We start from the raw sequence: 18,241 nt of genomic DNA on the forward strand, positions 1-18,241 counted from the left end.
TCCAGGTAAACTCCAGGAACAATTATTTTGGTACAGAGCCTAAATAATGTCAAAGTATGATTTTTTTTTTCACAGTAATATATATAGGAGTCTATTTTCACCTTCAGACAACCTTGACTATTTCTAGCATGTGATGGAAATTTATTAGGAGTCTAGTAATTCTAATTCCTTCGCGTTTGTTAATCCTGATAATTCCGTGTGAGGTCGACTGTTGTGGGTAGCATTCCGTTAATGATTGTTCTATAATGTTTTATATATTCTAGTCCCACTGGTATCTACCTCAGTACCTGCTGGTAGTAACCCCAGTTCCAGCTGGTAGCAACCCCAGTACCCGCTGGTAGCAACCCCAGTAAACTCCGGTAGCTACCCCAGGCCCCGTTGGTAGCAATCCCAGTACCCAGTGGTAGCAACCCCAGTACCCGCTGGTAGTAACCCCGGTATCCGCTGGTAGTAACCCCAGTACCCGTTGGTAGCAATCCCAGTACCCGCTGGTAGTAACCCCAGTACCCGTTGTAGCAATCCTAGTACCCGCTGGTAGTAACCCCAGTACCCGCTGGTAGTAACCCCAGTACCCGCTTGTAGCAACCTCAGTACCAGCTTGTAGCGACCCCAGTACTCGCTTGTAGCAACCCCAGTACTCGCTTGTAGCAACCCCAGTACTCGCTTGTAGCAACCCCAGTACTCGCTTGTAGCAACCCCAGTACTCGCTTGTAGCAACCCCAGTACTCGCTTGTAGCAACCCCAGTACTCGCTTGTAGCAACCCCAGTAACCACTGGTAACATTCAAGTCTTGGGTAAGAGGCGTCTATACAATCTGGTGCTTCTTAGGCTGCCAATAAAAATAAATCCACTGAACTGCTTTCTCTTGAGAAAAAATAAATTCGAATGGAATTACGTTAAACACACTATATTTTTGGACTTTGTAACCAGTTGAGAAGTATATGTTTGCTATGTATTTACATAGACCAAGTATCACTCGTCAGCTTCACACAGAGAAAAGACGCTCTCTTGGCAGTTTAATAGAGATCTCTAAAACGTGCCGCATACAGTGAACAAATTACGCACACACACACACACACCAGGGCCAGGAGCTGTGAATCGACCCCTGTAACCACAAATATGTGAGTATACACGTGAGCACTACACCTTCGCCCAAGTGGACGTAAGCTAATTCTAGAATTTATTACCTAAAATACTGTCGCGTAGAGTCATATCAGTACAAACTGCGGGTGACTGCTCACTGCAATACTGCCAGCTAAATTCCCTAGACAAATTACATACCAGTTTTATATGAAATACCATAAAAATCATTACATCATCCCAGAGTTATCAGAGGGACATTCTCTGGAGCGGTGGTTTACCTTAGATACGAATGTACTTAGCAAGGAACCCTGGAAAGACAACAGCCTGTAAATTTGGTTTTATAAAGAATGATGATAAACCTGGTATATGATGCCGACAAGTTGTGGAAAGACACGTGAGAAAATACATAGCAACTTTGCGTGGGAATGCGTACCATGGTAATCATTGCCTGACATGGGGCTGCCTGACTCGGCAGCGACAACTGTACACAAATTCACCGAAGGTATGAAAAAGTAGAGAAGAAAAATTTTTTGAAATAATGTTTGGCCAATTCTATATCAATATGCAGCAGGTGGTGGTATGATAATATACATAATGATTATTTTGATTCGATTTTCAGAAACATTTAATACCTGTATTCCACATGTTAGTCTCTGAGGGCAGAAAGCAGTAAATTAGCTGATGAGAAAGACACATTATAACATCCTCAAGTGCCTGACAGCACAAGAAGTTATCGTACATAATTGTATGTCATCTACAATAAAATTACCATTGCACACCCTTTTAGTTACGGCACTATTACGTGTTATGGTTCTCTTCCACCAAGGTCTAAAAACATTGTTTACTTCTCTGCCTATCGTCTCCAGTTAGGTCATTAATGCTGTAAGTAACCTGCATACTAAACAATCAGTAAAACACAACAACTAATCCACAAATTATAGATAAATCTTTGACAAACTTTCAGTAACACCTAGATCTCTAGAAGTAGCAAAGGCCAGGTCAGTAATACTTTCATCCCAAAAACAGACATTTTGTCGTCTCGAGGACAGCATAGCACACACTTCGCTCGTGATCATAGTCTAGCTTCTCACTTGTTAATAAAACGCGTTTACAGCTTGATTATATGTGTCAAGCTGACTGACTCCACACACACGAGCTCTGACCACCCAGACCAATCACTCCAGGATAAGGTAATCACTGGTCGCTGCTGATTTGGTTCACTATTCGGCCAATAGCTACCCCAATTTCAAGAGTCTTAAGAGAATCATAATTAAATGGAGAGATTTTTTTCTACGAGATGCTTGTAATATCTACAGGATGTAACCTATCCTTCTATAGAGTTTGATAAATACTAACTATTAACTCTGTATATATTTCTAAATGCTACCGCTCATACAATGAGCTGCTGGCGAACAATAAACTAGTTGCTCACCCAGTACAAATTTTATTGTTCTCACGCCACCTGTTTGAATCAATGTTGGGTCACAAGGCCACATACGGCAGGGAGGGTCAGAGCACCTTCCACCAGAGCCACTCCTACCCTAAGTAACAGAAACCCCAGCTCTGCAGGAATTAAATATTTTAAGTTCCCGTAACGGATGTACTTTTAATGGAATACTTGGCGATAGATTTATTGTGCTTCTGAATTCTCTCAGTTCGGACTGACATAGTTCAACATATCCTAACCTAACCTAAGTAACGAAAATTAAGAAAGTTGCTATAAACCGTATGTGAGACATCAACAAAGAACTGGCGAGAATGGGTAGGAACATCAAAGGAAACAGCTAACCTTTGTTCCTGCTATGTAACTATTAGGTACTGGGACACATTTGAAAATAATACGACAGGTGTCCTTTTACCTAAGATATTGTCGGTAATTCTACCAAAATTATTGCACTATGTAATTATTACTTAAAACAGAGTAGCAGCACAACATCCCTTATAAAGTGCACCGAGTCAGTTCACATGCCACAGCCACGAAGGTGTTAGGGTACCTCTTCGTGGATCCTAGATCAGCTAGCTGAAGAACTAAATGGCTAGATGTATCCCCCTCATGCTGCAGTTCTCTGGTAGCGGTAAAGAGGTGAATGTCTTAGTGACAATCACACTAAGGTCAAAAGGCGACGGTGGTGGTATATTCGCCAGGAAAAGGGACAAGTGTCTCTTGACACGGGTCCTTGTGTATAATATAGCATGGACGGTGATCATTATATCAACGGTATGTAATACCGACAAGCTGGTGAATATGAGTCGTGTGCAACAACTGCGTACCTTTACTGAGGAGAGGTTTCGCTTGCAAACGAAACCTCTCTTCAGTAAAGAGACCCAGGTATTATACATGTGTTATTCTGTTGTATGGGCCTAACGGGTTAGTTAACTATCAATAAACTTTTCCTAATCAATCCAACAGATAGTGCAGAAGTCAAGAACTATTCCACACACATCTTTCACCCTCTCTCTCTCTCTCTCTCTCTCTCTCTCTCTCTCTCATAACGCAACGAAGGCTAATATACATTATATGTTTTATACGTATTTTGTGGAATAACCTCAACTTTTCCATAAATTTAATTCAGGAGACAATACCAGTAAGCACCACTATCGCCTTATAATTTTCGCTAATCATACTTTTCTCTTTCTAGTTAAGGCTGCGGACTGCAGTATAGTGTCTCGGGAGAGTTAACAGCAGGAGGGTGACCACTAACATAGCAGAGGTGTGATTCACGGTGCCACCCTTCTGTGCTAATTATGTTACATGTCAGAGAGTTTACCCAGATGGAAGACATGTATGTGAAGTCCTAAACATCGATGGCAGACGTGGTCGACCTGACAATGAAAAATAATTTTAGCACTGGTAAGCCATCGATGGCTGTTTCCGTGTCCCGTTACAGTGTTACTGACTATTCCATCTTCACACTCAAACCACTAACAGTGGAGATTGCTAGGTATCGGCAGCAAACTCTGCTGCCATGTTCCACCAATGTGACACTAAGTCCAGCGGTCCCTCTCGCCGAGGCCACCATACAGCTGGCACCACTAAACTGGTCATTCAGACCTAAAGCAAAAACTTGAGTTATGTGATTCCGGAAAATAAAGCTCTGAATATGCTATCGAAGTCTATTGCGTCAAGTAGGAATAACACAGGATAGGGATATCGTAAAATCAATGATATGCAATACCAACAGTTTGAAAAATTAGACATGAAATAAAGATGACCAGTTGCCGCACATTTGTCAGAATTATCTAGATAGAGAGCTCCAGATATTAAAAATGATTACATAACGGGTTTAGAATTTGTAGACAGCAACACTGAGATAACTTCCCAGTCATATGCAGATATCTCAGAATCTCACTGGTCTACTAACTTTGTAATAATGGTACAAAATACCAGCAAGTAGATGAATGAGACACATCCCGTGGGACGGAACACTTAACATCTTCATTTCTTCAACTGTCTCTGTACTCAACTGAAGAAGTCTGCTGAACAGGTGAAACGTTTCTACAGTAAAGATACCCAAGTGTTGCACATGTCTTGTGAATCTACCAGTCTTGCTGTCTACCATCTTAACCCCGGAATAATATCACTGGAGACCCTGAAAAATTAAGAGTAAGCTCCACTTCAGAGGAATGACCTAAAAATCCATTATTTAAAAGTCAAATTATGACAGATTCTTGTGCTTTGGTGGTAGACGTTAGACTCCCCTTTAGTTATGGAATTCCAAGTTTCAGAACCCCAAGATCGTAGTTCCAAGACTTCAGAACCCCAGATTGGTAGTTCCTAGGTATTAGAACCCCAAGTTATAGTTCCAAGGCTTCAGAACTCCAGGTTGGTAGTTGACCACCCCTCCACCTGATGGCGCTGGTGTTAAAGATCGTATTGCGCATATAAGTTGAAATCAAAACGACCGATAATTTCATTTCTTATCAGTAATATAACAAGGTGAATGAAATAATTGGGAATGTAATTTAAAGGACTCAACCACTGACATAACAGTGGGAGAAATTTGCATGTCCATGACCAGATGCCAAGTGGAGCTCATTCCGGAGTCAGAAAAAATGCTTAAAACATATAGAATTGTGAATAGTCAATTGAATTCAACCTTTCAAATGATAAGTAATCGCTGATTGCTTCTACTGAAACCAATGGAGTTGCAGTTCAAAACGACTTAAGTAGTCGGCAACCAATCAGGGTCCAGCTGCCAGTCCAGAGTGGACCAATCAATACTCGAGGATGGAGTAGCGGGCAGCACGGCAAGCGTGATGAGTAGTGGCGCTAAGTGGTTGGAAGCTCACGGTGGGTGGCAGTGCTCTCTTAAACGTTGCGGTGGGCAGAGGTCCAGAGAAAAAATGACGCCAATGATTCCCGTAAAAGTTTGCAGAAATTGAAAGAAGCAGAAAAGTAAGAAGTGCTAAAAATTTGATTCTGGGGAGACTGGACATTCACCATCAGCATGATCATCACGTCACATCTAAATCTAAAGAATTTGCTGGTTCGTCAGGTTTCATTGACAGTCTAGTAGACCAGAGAACATCTTTGAGCCAGAATGTACTCATAGGTCTGGAGCTGACAAAGCTGAACTACAATGGTAAGATAAACACACCTATTAGCTCCTGTATAGCACTATGTCCTACCAGGCGACACCTCGAGGCGCTTCCCTGTCGGCTGTGGAGGTCCCTGAGAGCACCATATCCACTGTCTCTCTCGCAGTGTCAAAGTCAGCATCTGGAGGGTCTCGCCTGGTGACAGGGCGTGACGCTGCTGGTGCCACGGGAGGAATGGTCAATCGGTTCTCCGCTCCTAGGAGTCTATGGCATAAAGTCAAAGTCCCATTAGTGGTGAAATCTGGCCGTGACCAATATTCCCGGGAGCTCAGGGAATATGAAGACTATATGCCTAGAGAACCCTTAAGACCGGTACTGCAACGGCGTAGCTCGCTCAGCTACGATCCTTACGATAAGAATTACTACAACGAAGACGCCTATGGTAACCACTCCCTAAATAACTGGGGGTCCAGTGTGGAAGAGAGCCGCGATGTCCAGCCAGTGAGGAATCAACAGTCAAGACACAACTTAGTGAAGACAGGTGCAAAACCTACACAGAAGAAAGAGGAAGACAGAGAAAGTCCGCCCATAATAATCGCCAGCGGCCTCGTTCCCAAGAACCTGGAGCCTCTCACCTCAGAATACAAAGCTACTCACCCCGTCCAGAACGATGATGGAGGAAAAGGGGTTGGCAACAGTAGTCATAAAAGAAATGAAAGCCACCGTGGCACTGTGGATAAAGATCACCACAGTACTGGTAACAACGGCCACAGTGGTACTGGTAACAACGGTCACAGTGGTACTGGTAACGGCCACAGTGGCACTGGTAACAACGGTCACAGTGGCACTGGCAGTAATGCATACCACAGTACTAGCAATAGCAGTCATTGTACTACTGGAAGCGACTCTTACAGCACAGGAAATACGAATACTGGTTCGTATGGGTCAGGCGGCTGTAGCAGCTACAGCAATTATCCAGCAAGCAACAGCTACCCAATGAAAACCAATTATCCAGCAAGCAACAGCTACCCAATGAAAACCAATTACCCGACAAATACCAGTTACCCGACAGGCTCAAGTTATCCAGCAAACATCAACTACCCAGCAAGCACAAACTATCTAACACGCCCAAACTACTCAGCAAGTACCTATTATCTAACAAACACAAACTATCCAGCCAACACCTATTACCTAACAAACGCCAACTACCCAACAAGCACTAACTATCCAACAAACCCCAACAGTTCGGCAAGTACTTATTATCTAACACGGACAAACTACCCAGCAAGTACCAACTTCTCAACAAGTACCAGGAGTCGGATGGGGGGCGTCTCCGCCAGCAGGAGTTACCTGGCTAGAGAGAGAGATCAGTTTCACGAGCGATACTTTGAACCTGCGTCATATGGGCCAGTTACCGCCCCTCTGGCCTCATCACAGCAGAAATACATCAGCGATGTTTTCGACCGGCCACACGGTACCAGGCGGCCCGAACTCACCACTGTCATCACCAGAAGAACCGACGTTAGACCCAAACCAATGCTTGTCCACCAGGTACCACTCAGGGATGCGGATATCGGCAGAACCACCTACAAGAGTCCAGCACCAGAGCCACAATGGCGCCATCAGCAGCAGCAACAGCAGCAGGCAGCCCTTAATGAAGTATTCAGTAGAATGTATCAGAACGCCCCGAGCAGGAAACGAGGAGATGAGGTGAGTTTTGTAATATAAGTGATTTTTTATTTTTAGTATTTGGAGCATTTATCGCACCGACTTATTAGTCTAATGGAGCCGGACTTGAGTCTTCACTTAATGAGATATTGTTAGTTTGTAATTTGATTTAATCATATTTTCACCAGCGTATTATACAAACCTAAAACATTAAGAAATATCCATCCAAATGTAGACGATATGCTTTTCTTACTTCTGTTTTCTACACCCACATACACAAAAAAATATACGCAAGCATACATTCATACACATGTATGCACACATACATGCATACACACACATACACACATACACACACACACCGATCCCTCAATCCTTCGGGTTGAGGGAAACAAAGAGTAGAGAAGAAGGAACGTTATGAAATACTTTTTCAGTCTCAGGATGAAAATTGGAACGAGCTGGATGAGGAGGTGGAGGAAACCTCAATATACAGTTTCAAGAGTAGGTATGATAGGGTCCAAGAGACCCAGTACCAATAATGGCGGCGATTGTAGGTAATGAGGAGAGGCCAGGATCTGAAATTCGACCCCTGCAAGCACAGCTCGGTAAGTACAACTCTATAAGTACACAAACAAAAACACCTGACTTCTCTTGCAGTTGCGATTTGCATGAGGGAATTTTTTCAGCTCTGTTCCAGTCATTGTTGTGATTCGTGCTACGGAAATGCTGGAAAACAGCGAAGTTAGTCGACATATTTCACAAATTATTTTGGTGTGAGGCAGAGGATATGGAATGTGAGTTAGTGAGAGACTAAGAGGAAGAATGAGAGAATTAGTGAGTGAAAGGGAGATTGAATTAGCAAGAGGATAAGTGACATGGTAAGAAGGGTGAATTTACATGAGTGAGATAGAAAAGGGATGGGTGAAATAGCAAGAGGAAGGCAGAGTGAAGTGGTGGTCACTGAACCAGTGACAACCATCACTGAAGTAGTTGTCAGTGAACCAGTGACAACCATCACTGAAGTAGTTGTCAGTGAACCAGTGACAACCATCACTGAAGTGGTTCAAGTATTATAGTTCTTAGAAAACATGCTGATTTGAGTATCAGACAGATCGCCAAAAATTTGAGCCTAGCAAAGTCAACTGCTGGTCGGGAACTGAAGAGAGCTGACGACATTGGTAATTGTGGAGCGCTGCGTCGAGGAGATGTGGAAGAAAAAGCAAGACAACACCTCACGATGACAAGGTATCGTAAGAAACAGTGTGAAGGAACCCAAGAAAACTAGCAAAGATCTACAGAGAGATATAGATGAAGCTGGCATAAATATTGAATCTTCAACTGTTCGACAAAAGTTCCTTGAAGCTGACAGAACTTCCAAAAAGCCGGTAAAGAAACATTTATTGATTGCTTGTATGAAGAAAATACGGTTGCGGTGGGCACTCGATCATAAGGTATGGACGACAGATGAATGGAGAGAAGTTATATTTTCAAAAGAGGCGCATTTGAAGTACATGAGTACAGATCAGGGGTGGTGAAACAGAGCAAAGGCGAACCTCTTTGGAATGGACACAGTCAACAAGTGCCAAAACACCCACCTAATACATGTTTTTGGGTAATTTTACTGCCAAAGACCCTGGACGGCTTGTTATTATTGATGGAACGATGATCAGTGGCACATACAAGGCAATCCTGGCAACTCATTTACTTTCCATTATGGATAAAGACTCTCCTGATGGAGAAGGCATTTTCCAGCAGGATCTTGCTCCATTCCTCATTTCCAGTAAAATCTTGACATTCTTCGAAAAGAGTGGGCTAAGCTTTCTAAATTATCCTGGAAACTCTCGTGACCTCAACCCAACTGAGAATGTATGGGCAATAACTAAATGTAGGATCGCGAAACAGGACTATTCAACTGTTATTAGGACCTGTCACCGCCACGAAGAACTTGCCAAAATGTATTCAACATTGGTCGATTCTATGCCAAAGCGTGTCATGTCATTGCCGTGTATTTTTCAAATAAACATTAATTTTCAAAATCAATGTCTTATTTCATCAGTGTCCCAATTAATATGCACACTTCTGCAATTGTCTAACCTTTTCCCTAAGCTAATGTTCTTACTCCTACACATTTACGAAGGACTCTATCAACCCTTCCCCTGTGTCTAATTTATCAACATGTCGGTTCTCTGAACCATTTATCTACAACCCTTCCCCTGCTGTGCCATAAAGGTCTTCCTGCCTTGTTACCATGGTGATAAACAATAGTCAATAATGAGTTCTGGTATACAGTAGAATGATGACCATCCTTCAGTGACCTCAAACATTACGGGAGTTCATTAATGTTTGATATACTGGCATTCAACGAGTGCAGGCTGAATATTATGTTCTCTGAAAGACTGAGAGATTATGAGGGCGTGAGAGAAAAGGAAAGAGGGAAGCAGGAAGAGGAAGGAAAGGAGGGGAAGGGTGAAGAATTAGACACATAGGCAGCATCTAGATGTCTCTATTGTAGACGTTTCGCAAACTAGTGGCTTTACCAATACAAATTCAAGGACATAATTGGAAGACATTAGACGAAACGTCTACAATAAAGATAACTAAATGTTGCACATGTGTCTGATTCTTCATCTTGTCGGAAATGTATATCATAAATATACGAGGGAAAAGGTGACAAAGACGAAAACAGATGAACAGAACTCGTGAGAAAGAAGGAAGGGAGAAAGGCAGAGAGAGAGAGAGAGAGAGAGAGAGAGGGAGGGAGGGAGAGAGAGAGGGAGGGAGAGAATGTGGGGGATGTGAATAAAATAAAGCTTCATGTCGCTGAGTTATATATTAATATTCATCATGTAACATTGTTTACACACAAATACCAGTCACGAGTCCGGAGTCATTACAACAGTAAGAGAAGAAGGTATATCTCTTCTCTCTCTCTCTCTCTCTCTCTCTCTCTCTCTCTCTCTCTCTCTCTCTCTCTCTCTCTCTCTCTCTCTCTCTCTCTCTCTCTCTCTCTCTCTCTCTCTCTCTCTCTCTCTCTCTCTCTCTCTCTCTCTCTCTCTCTCCAACTCATTTCTTCTCTCTCCCTCAACAGGTATCAGAGACAGCCGGCCTACTGGAAGTACCTGCCAGCGTCAAGAACCAGCAGACAGCAGACTCTGCCTACAAGGAGCCAATCAAGTCCTCACCAGGACATACCAAGGACTCAGCCCTCGCTCCTACTGCTCGACAGGAACACTCCCACACGGTCGTTAATATGTCCTTGTGAGTACTTGTAGGAACCTTCAGAACTTGGTAGGATGTTGACAGATAGTGAAGATGGTAGATAAGGGAGATGTTTTGGAAGCTAGAGTTTGAGCACAACAGAGGAAGATGAAGAGTATATATATATACATATATATATATATATATATATATATATATATATATATATATATATATATATATATATATATATATATACATATTTTTTGTAGGATATTAGGGAGGACACCTGAGCGAAGATGCAAGAGCAGACAGAGATGAGTATAAGTGATTAGCAGAAGAGAAAGCTTTAGGAGAAATTTGTCAGGTTGAAAGCAATGGAAGGAGAGAAAGGAAAATGATTAATTGGCTTTAAAGAGATTTGCGAGTAGCAAGATACTTGGTGATGGATTTTTCTTGGGGGTGTAAATGCCTTCCTGTTGGAGCTGGAAATATGATCGGCTTCTGGAGCCCAGTAGTCAGCGAAACAGGTCCACTCACATATACACACAGTGAAGAGGCGGGGGCAGGAGCTGTGAATCGACCCCTGCAACCACAAATAGGTGAGTACATTCAAGACACTGTACACTGTGTATACTAGGCCCACATTAGAGTATGCATTACCAATAAGGAATGCACACCTGGTCAAATGCGTCAAGAAATTGGAGAACGAGCAAAGGTTCAAAGCAAGAATAGTCCTGGAAGTAACGGATATGTCCCATAAAGAGAGGTTAAGAAACTCAACCTGATGACACTGGAGGACAGGAGGGATAGGGACGACTTGACGACGTATAAAATTTTGAGATTAATTGACAAGGTGGACCGGGCTAGAATGTTTCAGAGACGAGACACAGGAACAAGAGGACACAACTGGAAGTTGAAAACTCATTTGAGTCACAGGGATAATAGGAAGACCTTTAGCCTTAGACTTGTCAGGAAATGGGACAGTCTGGAGAGTGAAGTAGTGGAGGCAGGATCCATACATACCTTTAAGAAGAGGTACGATAAGGCTCTTAGAGCAGGGAAAGAGTGGACCTAGTAGCGACTAACGAAGAGGCGGGGCCAGAAGCTGAGTCTCGACTCCTGCAACCACAATTAGGTGAGTACACACACACACACACACACACACACACACCACCACTGCACAAATTATGTTCTTAAGTAACAAACTTACAACCTGACCCCTCGGTATAAATGATGATTACAACTTAGTCTTTTTTTTTAATTATGGAAGTAAGTACCGCAATATTTTCAACTATTCATGACTAGTAAATCCTACGACCTGGTTAAATAACCCACTATGCCACAACTTGGTGAAAACTCGGTTAAAATAACATTTTTCTTTTAAATATTTATTGATTAACTTGGACGATTACATAACATAATGCAAATAGATGAATTTTTAAGCCTGTTTTTAATTACGTTACGAATTTATATTAATTTTAGAATATCTGCTGCCTTGTGCTGCTCTGAGTAAAATACCAACAGCGCCTGATATGTCTGCTTGACGTCACACCAGTAGTTCCTAACCTTGCAATGATCCAGTCAATACTGCAAAGTGGTCATCCTCCGGTTGGTTGGCTAATTGGACTACATAAGTGTTATTAAGACTGCAGGTTACCTGTTCTCTCTAATATAGGTATTAAGTAACCTCTCAGGGTATATACATTGAAAACCAACAGTTGAAGAATGGGACACTTGTCCAATATTTGAGAATCTTTGTAGAAGAAATGTTTCGCCAGAGAGTGGCTTCTAAAGTCCAATAGAGAGAAGAAGGGTGAAAGATGAGGAGGAGAATGAGATATTCAGTCCCTCAGCCTAGAGTCGATGTCCATCGATCTTGAGATATACACACCTTTCGGTTTATATGGCCTAGGGTTATCCTCCAGCGTATGGGGTCATTTTAATCCATCAACCAATAATTAAAATCCCAACTTTTTGCTTTGTTTAAAGTGGCTTAAGTTCACCTGGGTCTTTGATCACTCTACGCGAATTTCCAAAGAATCAGGCACACTGTAGAATGTAGATTTATTTGGCTAAGAGCGCACAAAAGAAGGATCCTGAAACAAGATCGTGTCTTATTTGCAGCGCTCATTTCAAGGGTGACGCTTTTACAAATTTCATGATGGTGTAGATGAATCTTGCAAAGATCAAGGCAAACAATGATGTCGCACTCAAGGGAGGTTCCTTTATGCCAGAAAGGGACTCCTGGCGCAAGGATTTGTATCCGTCCTCCCATTTTCTGAATCGAATCTGATTCCCTCCTGCCCATTTTCCCGCGGATTGTACGACCCCTATGGGTTTACGCTCCCCCTAAATAAAATAATAATGCGGTAGCTTTCATGCAGCCAGTGTTTGCATCAGCAACTACTGATGAATCATCACCAGCAAAGGTAGCGACAAGAAAACGTCAGACCCACTGACCACATAATACCAGCTCCATGACTCTCAACGTACCTTAAAATCCTCAAGCGATACAGTGCCATCAAAAGACTTTGGAGCTACAATACAACCCCTCGAAAGGGCTATCCTCAAGTGGTCCAAGAGTTGTAATTCAATGCTCTGAAGAAGTCTGGCACTTATAGTTCAACACCTCCTAAAGGCCCATAAGCTGTAACTCAATGCCTTTATGAGTCACGGAAGATGTAGATCAACACCCTTAAGAAGTCCACGAGCTAGATCTCAACCAGTCACACATCGTAAAACTAGTTTGGATTTGTTCGTACATTTCTCACCACCAGAGTAGGCGACGTAGAGGCAGAGAGGTAATGGTTTTCATGAGACAGTCTGTCACGGAGTCACGGAAACCAATAGACTGATTCTTATGAAACACCCACTGGTTATTTTCCCACCTCAAGGATATACTGGAGTACACCACTGGGAAAGATAATTAAATTCTTGAATTAAGCCTAATTTTCAGAATTTGTTGCAGGATGTGAGATAAATACAAATATCTCTTAAACGTCTAAAAGAAATTACTTAAAAACATAATGTAGACTTCGTTCAGTGTGACGTCTCGTTTTAATTTGTTCAGCTTGAAATTCCACTTCCTGCGGAAAAAATGTAATCACTGAAATGGCAAACTGAGTACCAGGATTAAGCCTGGTAAAAATCTGAACCTTCCATTGGGTAAGATACAGCACAGATGATAGTTTGAAACTGACACGAAAAAGGCATTCTCAAGTTAGCACATGGATACCAATACCTCATTTTGTTTAATAATATTGTCAAATTAACACTTACACAGCCCAGAGCTGATCCAGCAATACACCAGTGTTGAGAATTTGAAGTAGATCACAAGAGGTCTTAAATTATAATATGGAAACAAATATCCTAATTTATCGGCTAAAATTGGCAGTTTGACACTTACACAGTCCAGTAATAACGTTTTTTCCCTCTCTGTATTGGACTGAAGAAGGTACTCGTTGGCGAAACACTTCCTCAGTCAAGATTTCCAAATGCTGCACAAGTGTCTGAGTCTTTAACAAGTCGGTTTTCTCAACCATTTCATCACATCTGAAGAGGGTACATCAACACCGAAAGTTTGAAGCTTATGATAAGAAATACTATTTTAATTAATAAAACTACGCTTATTTTAATTAATAAAACTTCACAGCACCAGAAACAGTCTAAATATTTCTCTAGGTTAAATAATAAAATCAACAGAAATTTAGTAGGGGGGATTTAATGACCTGACCAGCAGTATAAGCTAGGTAGAACTAGGCTTTGAAATTAGCCAAGGTAAGATAATATAGCTTGTAAATAAAACTGTGTAAAAAGAATGGTATATATCCTTTTTTTTTTAAATTGTGAAGCTTTAGGGTATAAATATATCTAGACTAAATATCCAGGAGCCTACATTAACAGTGTTCTGGGCTTCAGATTTTATGAGAGTTAATACAAGAATGTTGGTAAAAAATAACGTTATTAGCACGTTGCATATGATTACGTGTCCAGAGGCTTGCAAATGTTGGGAACAAGTCTTGATTTCTAAGCTGAGCGACTCGCATATTTATGCTATTAAAGTCATGCACACTGGACAAACTCGTAAATCTCTTGAACCAAGTTTAAGTAATTTACCAATTTATACAACAAAATTATCCAATTAATTAAGACAGGCGAAAATATATTTCTCCTAACTATTCCATATTTTTTATACAAAAATAGATATTACTCTTAAATTTATTGTCTCTTTTATGCACAGTTTAATCGCTGCAGTGATAACAGGGGCTGGCAGTGGTAGACTGCGTCCACCGTGTTTAACTAGGTGTGTCCAGGGTTCCTCTTGACCTTCCACACCTCTCCCCTCACACGCAACAGTAACAAGCGTGTATTTTGCACTGCAGGCATGCTATTACCGCCAAGCAACAATACATTCTAAGCCTTAATGAATGTTAGTGTTGGTACATGCTCAGGTATACATTAAGATACATGTACAGGACAGATACAGGTACAAGTCCCAGTATGGATATGGATACTTGTGCAGCTACTGTTGTAGGCACAAGAATATAAATAGGTAGAGACAGGTACAGGCAAGTGTACAAGAATAAGTACAGGTACAAGCACAGGGATAGATACAGAAAAAAATACCAGCATAGATAAAAATATAGATAAATTCATTGGTGTAAACTGACAGAGGTAGAGAAAATTCGTACTAACCTGTCAAATACACCTTTCGGGAGCAATAATGTACATTATTACGTCTTATCACGATACATACACATGTGTAGAACACTGTTTCACATTCCTTTCAGAACGAGGACATGCATATGTCTTTCTTTATTCACAAAACAAGTACATATACGTACTTTCTACCTTCCATAACACAGACATCGTTTCTCTTCCCTCGCAGAGCAGTGGTGTGGTCGACACTGTCCTCAGGAGAGTCAATGCCATGTATGTAGATGACAGTGCCATGTCGTCATCAACAGGTGGAGTTGGAGAGTAACGCAGAGTGGGGTGTTGTTGTATGACATCGGCTTTCTACCGTATTTGTAGTGGCTGTTTGTAGTGCCGGTCTCGGTTGAGGCAGTATGCTTCTCACGTGCTGCTTCACTGTGCTGCTCTTCCGTGTGGACGGCCTCTGACACAGGTCTCTCATCCGAAAATGTTAATAATAGCAGCACTGTATGTACAGGATATCTTTAAAAGTGCTAGGGTGTAGACCGGTGGGTTGTGTTTCGCCTCTGTGTGACCTTTGGCCGCTCGAGTATGGTTGTAGTGTTCTCAGTATGGCCTTTCTTTCTATGCTGGGGCATTAAAACTTCCCTTGTTGAGAGCCAATGGTTCTTCCCAACAAGAAGCTGGGCTTATGCAATTTAATTTAGGTTAAACTCAAATCAAGCATCCTGGCCTATGGTACTGACTTTCTGGAGAGTAAAAGTAAAGCCTCTGCCCGTTGAACTAAACCTCCTGTGCTCTTACATTTCTGATGTAGGCTGTCCACTGGCATTGTAACCTCTATTGGTCTGCCATCAGAACGGTCACGTTTTTATACCTTGCCTTCCTTGAACGACACCGAAAACCTCTTAGACAGTGAATGGAGATTCATAAGACCCTGGCTGCGGGAATGACCTCGTGAAACTTCATCGAACATAATATTCACGTTTTGAAAATCATTCCTTACTTATTCTTTACTTAGTGATAGTGAAATGCGCTTTATTATGATCATTAGTTAGGGCTTCTATTACGTTCAGTTAAAAAAGCGGACCACCATTGTTCACCGCAGAGATCCACCCCCAATCTGGCTGCTATAGTCGTTATGTTAATGGTATACAATATCGACAAGTTGATTAAGGCACATGTGCAACAGTTGGGTATCTTTATTGATGAAACGTATTGCTTGATTTTCAGGTACTTCACCCGAATACGTAGTTAAAGTAATATTGGAGATGAAAGAAGCAGTGGAGTGGTAATGATGAGGTTATTAGTCCCTCAACTTTGAAGAAGCGATCAGCTTCAGGATCTCGATCAATGTAAAGTTCATGTATAAGGATGAGGCCTTTCATACTGGACCAAGAAGAAGTGAGGTGCTGAATCTGATGATGGCATCATAGGAGGTGGGGTCCACTAGCAGAAGTAAGAATTTAAGAATTAGAGAGCACTGCAGCAGGCTTACGGACCCATGCTAGTCAGGTTTCTTTCAAATTCAACTCTTCTCACTCATAACTAGTGGATTAACAATAAAGTTGTGTAAGTAAATAAGTAGAGCACTAGTGCAAAAGTTCGTATCTTTACTGTCGAAAAGAGTCAACAATAAAGATACCCAACTGTTGTACATGTGTCTGACTCGTCTGATCTCGTCTTGATTACCAATCGCAGCTTGTCACGATTCACTGATCACTTGTACTCCCAGAATGGCCCGCTTGCCGGAAAATAAAGTGCTCCAGTCTGTTCGAGAGTACCATTGGTTACTCACCAGTCTCAAGTTGGAAAAATTCAGATTCAAGAAGGAAATAGGAAAGCACTGGTTTGGTAATAGAGTTGTGGATGAGTGGAACTAACTCCCGAGTACAGTTATTCAGCCTAAAACGTTGTGTAGTTTTAAAAATAGGTTAGATAAATACATGAGTGGGTGTGGGTGGGTGTGAGTTGGGCCTGACTAGCTTGTGCTGCTGGGTCTGGTGCCGTGCTCCTTCCTTGAGTGGAGGTGACCAGACTGGGTGGGTCATTGGGCTAATCCGGGGGGGAGTCATGGACCTGCTCCGCATGGGTCAGTAGGCCCGTTGCAGTGTTCCTTCTTTCTTATGTTCTTATGTTCTTATGTCTCCATGATCAATACATGTTGGTGACTAGGGCATGTTGGTTTCCTGGGAAAAGTATGGTGAAATACCGAGGCGAAGACATATTAATTGCGTCATGAAGCAGATTTCAGAGTGACCTATTAGGCCACATTCATAAGTATGGTCATAGTCAGTGGCCATATTAATGAATAATTTAAACAGGCCTCGCCATTTTTTGAGTGTTCAGCCCTTCTTTCTTCAAATTATTATCATATTTATGTTAAACGATAAACACTTGTAGATCGTGCAGTGCAACGAGTAACGGAGACTCGATCCTCCGTCTACTTATCGCAAGATACAAACTCTTTTCAAAGACTTACCACTGAGATGATTCTCACTCCCAGCCATCTGGTTGAGAGTGATCCTGCCTGTCTTCGTGACGCTTGTAGTATGTTTTACCGATGCGTATTTTCATGATTTAACCCTTTTGTTTTCCTCATTTTCTCATAAATAACGAGATACCTGTAAGTATCAGTCATTGCGTTATGTCATCTATGATCCTCTCCTTCGATGGTGTCAACTATTGTAGGGTTCTGTTAGTGCCATACTGTATCACAGAAGCCCATGTCGATTCTGCCACTAATATCAAAGTGGTTATTTCAGACATTGCATTTGATCGAGATGGTTAATGTTTATTCCTCGAGGTTGTGACGCGGAGTTCAGTTGTGTCAGGTCAGTTATGTGGCCTTCATAAAGGGGGTCACACTAACACTTAGTCAGGAGTAGGTCACAAACTGCGTTAGTAAGATATTTGAGGAATAAAATACATGTGCTACACTTGAGAATCTTTGCTGCCGAAAAGTTTTTCTTCCAGAACAGGTTTCTTTCAGTCTAATACAGGTGAACATAACACCGGAGACAGTACAAGTAATATTATTGATGCGACGCACTGATAACACTGGTATTCAAACGTTTCTTTAACGTTATTTCTC

The 18,241-nt window shown here is 41.8% G+C and overlaps 1 protein-coding gene across 1 annotated transcript in view; it reads left to right on the plus strand.

Annotated features, from left to right (window-relative positions):
- Nucleotides 1-5,703: 5,703 nt before the first annotated feature.
- Nucleotides 5,704-18,241, plus strand: part of LOC128694879 (uncharacterized) — a 44,402-nt gene continuing 31,864 nt past the window's right edge. Inside the window, exons 1-2 of the mRNA XM_070094250.1 lie at nucleotides 5,704-7,332; nucleotides 10,379-10,548. Of these exons, the coding sequence (XP_069950351.1) occupies nucleotides 5,704-7,332; nucleotides 10,379-10,548 (1,799 nt within the window). The remainder of the gene's footprint in view (nucleotides 7,333-10,378; nucleotides 10,549-18,241) is intronic.

The sequence above is a fragment of the Cherax quadricarinatus genome, chromosome 45 (genome assembly GCF_038502225.1).
Source record: "Cherax quadricarinatus isolate ZL_2023a chromosome 45, ASM3850222v1, whole genome shotgun sequence".
NCBI lineage: Eukaryota > Metazoa > Arthropoda > Malacostraca > Decapoda > Parastacidae > Cherax > Cherax quadricarinatus.